Source organism: Agrilus planipennis, unplaced genomic scaffold, assembly GCF_000699045.2.
Source record: "Agrilus planipennis isolate EAB-ADULT unplaced genomic scaffold, Apla_2.0 scaffold30, whole genome shotgun sequence".
NCBI lineage: Eukaryota > Metazoa > Arthropoda > Insecta > Coleoptera > Buprestidae > Agrilus > Agrilus planipennis.
Window position 1 is genome coordinate 377,380 of NW_020438923.1, and position 4,484 is coordinate 381,863.

The 4,484-nt window shown below is 33.9% G+C and overlaps 1 protein-coding gene across 1 annotated transcript in view; it reads left to right on the forward strand.

The window, feature by feature from the left end:
* The first annotated feature begins 2,194 nt into the window (after nucleotides 1–2,194).
* The window catches only part of LOC108732233 (putative serine protease K12H4.7), a 24,983-nt gene continuing 22,693 nt past the window's right edge, over nucleotides 2,195–4,484 (forward strand). Inside the window, exons 1-2 of the mRNA XM_018462923.1 lie at nucleotides 2,195–2,274; nucleotides 2,335–2,469. Coding sequence (XP_018318425.1) covers nucleotides 2,224–2,274; nucleotides 2,335–2,469 — 186 coding nt within the window. The 5' untranslated portion in view covers nucleotides 2,195–2,223. The remainder of the gene's footprint in view (nucleotides 2,275–2,334; nucleotides 2,470–4,484) is intronic.

Consider the following 4,484-nt stretch of genomic DNA (forward strand, 5'->3'; position numbering starts at 1 on the left):
TATTATTTCTAATTTCTTACATCCTTGTAAAATTAAATAATTCTGTTATGTACGACCAATAAATAAAATCAATGGCGATTAAGGAATTTTTAGACATTTTACTAGGTATATTTGAGTCAATTTCGAAAGCCAAAGCTCCCCCTTACACCTCCCCAACCACTTCAAACATTGACTCATCCATAAATACAAGGAACATACCTTATCCAAAAAGTAAGTGTCAATTGATTAAAAAATACACAAGAAATCAGTGCCGGTGCCTGAACAAGGAACGAAATTTCAAATATAAAACAATAGTGGAGCGGACGCTAGTAAAATACTGTCAAAGATAATAACTATAAATACAGGGTGATTCAAGAAGTTTTCCCGCCACTCAGGGAGTGTGTTCTTCCCTGTCAGAAATTGATACCAACCAGTTGAGACAAACAAAACTTACAATACGTGCAACAATAGCGAAATGGTTGACCGAAATAAAATAAATATATTAGGAACACCTGCAACAATAACGATCATTACAGCAACATTATTTCATTTATTAGGTATTTCTAATTCCTTGCACCTTTGTAAAATTAAGTGAGTCTATTATGTACATGAATTTGTCTAGTCTAGTGTTTGATTAGTAATTAATAAAATCAGTGGCGATTAATTTTGTGAATTTTTAGTCAGTTTCGAAAGGCAATGTTCGCTCTTTCACCTCCTCGAACTACTTAAAACATTGATTCATCCGAAGGTACAGAGAACGTAGTTAATCCAGAAAATAAGTGTCAATTGATTTAAATTTACACAAGAAATCAGCGCCTGTGGATCCATATTACTTACGGGATTTACCCGCCACCGGAGCAATAAAAATAGATGTTGCGACAAAGTTCCGATTGGTGAAATTTGTCTGTACACAATCATCCTGAACAAGCAAAGCAATTTCGATTGTAAAACAATACAGGAGCGGACGCTAGTAAAATACTGTCAAAGGTAATAAATATAAATATAGGGTGATTAAAGAAGTTTTTCCGCCACTCAAGGAGTGTGTTCTAGAGGTCAAGTCTTAAGGGTAGATCTTTCATATAAGATGCAGAAGTTCTTCCTCTAAAAAATGTAGGCAAACTTCCAATCACATGGTTGCTGATTATTACGCATTATACATTGAAACTAAAACGATGCTGCAGGTTGCTGCCAACGGTACCAATTGGGTTCAGATCAAATCAAAGGTGCGAATTGAGCAAATTATTTACGTCTCTGGTGAATTGAGCTTCACAAACTTCATGAACATAAAATTTATAATTCGTCACAACTTGCCTGTTTTTGAGAATCGAACCCATGCTAATATGAACTTTTTTGCTTAAAGTGGCTCCTTAAGAGGTCGTGAATCACCCTATAATACTTAAAAATCGATAACATAATTCAAAAAAGGAAATAAAATGATATAAGAACAAAGGCTTTCACGGCCGGAATCCATAATAGAATGAAGATTCGGGCTATAGGGCCGTGATATAAGTGAACTATTCTGTCCAGACGTTTCGTCGGCTACTGCGGCTGACATCCTCAGTGGTAGTGCTGCGTTGACAACATGAACGAAGATTATATCTCGAAGTCTCGACAGCGACTGAATAGTTCACTTAGACCACGGCCATATAGCTCGAATCTTCATTCTACTATTGGGATCCATCAAATGGGCATACACCATCTGGTGGCAAAATTTATAACTCGAATGAGGGAAAAATTTACATAGGAACTGTGCATGCAAATTGTAAAATTGTTTATTAAAATAATAAAACACGTTAAAAAAAGTAAAAAAATTGATGATGGAGTCGATGAAGTTTTCTTCTAAAGTTAAATCAAATAAAAAGTTAATATGTTCAGTGAAAAGCTGCAATAGGCTTTGTGTCAGCCCAATCACATATTGTGTCAATACTTATCATTTTATCGTAATTTAAAAGCTTGGAAATTGCACGGTACACTATAAGAACTACGATAAATTTTCCCTAATCGGCGCCATGTTTTTAGGCTCCTCCCATTTGACGGATCCCAATAGAAATAAAATGATGTTTGGGACAAAAAAAGTGGAAAAAAACGATGTATACTGACGGTCAATAAATCGTGATAATTTTAATGTTAATGTCAATAATAAAAAATAATCTTATCGTTAATTTTATTTTATATTCCATTTCGTTTGGGTTTTCCCATCACTTACTGAAAAGTACTTACATCATTCGCTTAGATATTGTTAAAATGACGGTATTATCTAGTCTATTTCTGCTAATGTGTATTATTGCTGCGGAGGTAAATAATAATGACCATTATTGTAACATACCTAGATAAAATTAAATCTAACATACTTAGAGTAAAATATTTCAAAATCCGCAAGAACCTCCCCCAAAAGATGTTTCCATCGATAGAGATATTTTTCCCGTGTGGGCTAACATAACCCAAAGGGTTGATCATTTTAATCCTGTGGATAAAAGAACGCGGACAATGGTAAGTACAAAAATGTAATACAAAATTTTGCTTTGCATTTGGAGTAATTGTAGATATCAATTAATTATAATAACTTAGGTATCATTCACTGCATTTTAATACTATTTATATCTTGTGCCTCGGTGTGGGTCTAATTGACTAAACTATTCAAATCCGTTTCAACATACTAAATATGTATCTAAAAAATAAATAAATAACAAATGAACGAACGAATAAATGACTGAATCAATGAATAAACAGATAACTCATTATTTTACTAAAAGCTGATTATTCTATTAACCTCTTTCTTGATATTTTTGTGTAGGATGACGGACAACAGAAATGGCGTGCTGCATTTTCAGCTTTAATAATTAGAACAAAATGAAACACTAAAATAATGGAATAGAAATTATGACGACGCCCCAAGCAAAATTAAACAAAAGTAATAAATAATGTTTTTTAGTTGGCGGATTTTTTGAAATGTGACTTTCAAAACTGGGTTAAACGTAAATATTAAGTAAAAACGAACAAAAAAAAGAAGTGTCCACAACGACATGCGAACCCGCGATTTTATTATTCTTATATACTGCATCGCCACCGCCGCGTTCCTATCTTCGCGAGTAGGGAGTCAACGGCTCGCAGTTTGTTCTAAGAGGTGATACGGCACTCGATTAAATTTAGTACTTGGTGGCACGAAAGTTAACCGTTTTCGAGAAAAACGTATTTGAATGTATAGTCAATGAGCAGTCCGGCCCTGGTAGTATCACGCAAGGGAATACAACAATGCAACGCAACGTCATATTCAATTAGCTGGTAATTCGCAGCAACCGTGTTGAATTTCTTCTGTATTTTTGTACTCATGCATTATTTGTTATTTGCTGGATTAGATTAAAGTGTGACTGACAATATTTAAGTTACAACCAGCCTATAATAGTTTTACTCTTGCGAACATGTACTCAAACATTGACAGTAGGTCAGTGTGTCACTGTCATAGGTCAGTATAGAACAGTAATTGTTAGAAAGGCATTTAACACGGCAGAACTTTGTGACGCGATACTAATTTATGGCGAATATAAATACGAAGTCAATTCAACGGTCTAATTGTACAGCGAAGACTTATTCATCGGCAAACCTTATTAAATGCTGTTTAGAGATAAGTTTGGTAGACATATCGAATATTTACGTAACGATAACTTTTTCTTTTTTTTTGTGTTCTTAATGCCATGTCCAGGTATACTTTTAATAGTACTGCATTCTATCAGCGATGAACAAACAAAGTTACCTAAATGTCGGGGCGGAATATGAGCATGCATACAACACGCTTTGATCGATAGAGAACTTACAATACAACTCGTTACAAACAGTTAGGTTAGGTTACGTTCGATAGTCGGCACTGGTTACATTCTCCATTTATGTACCTGCAAAGTTTTAATTACATGACATTATTTGGTAGATACTTATACTTATTGTCAATTCTCACACAGAACCGGCTTCACATTATAAATTATTGCGATTTCCTTAAAAAACATTTGTCATTAACCATGCTGCAGAACTAATCATGTATGTAGTTTACACCCTCCAAAGTTCGGCACTTATTTCTGTTATATAATGTATTTAAAAATCAATTGCCACATATATGATACAGCATCGGTTGAGAACGGCTCGATCGATTTGGCTGATTTCTTTTTTGTTGTGTTCCTAATTATCAGAACAAGGATTGTATGGAAGAAAGATTTAAAATTTTAAAAAAATCGAAAACTTGGATGCTATTTTTATATGAAAAGAATATTGGTATATGCACCCAACTATACAACAGAATTTAGTGGTTATAACTAGGGTTGCCATCCGCACTTTATTATAAAGTATTGTACTCTCTTTCGACTGTGCGTACGTTATACTTTACAAGACACATAAAGTACGCAAAAATACTTTATTTAAGGCCTTAAGTAAACATCGTAATTTTGTAAGCGATTATTCGAAATTCAGAGTATTTTTACATCAATAATATTGCACAGAAAAATGGCAAGCCATATTTA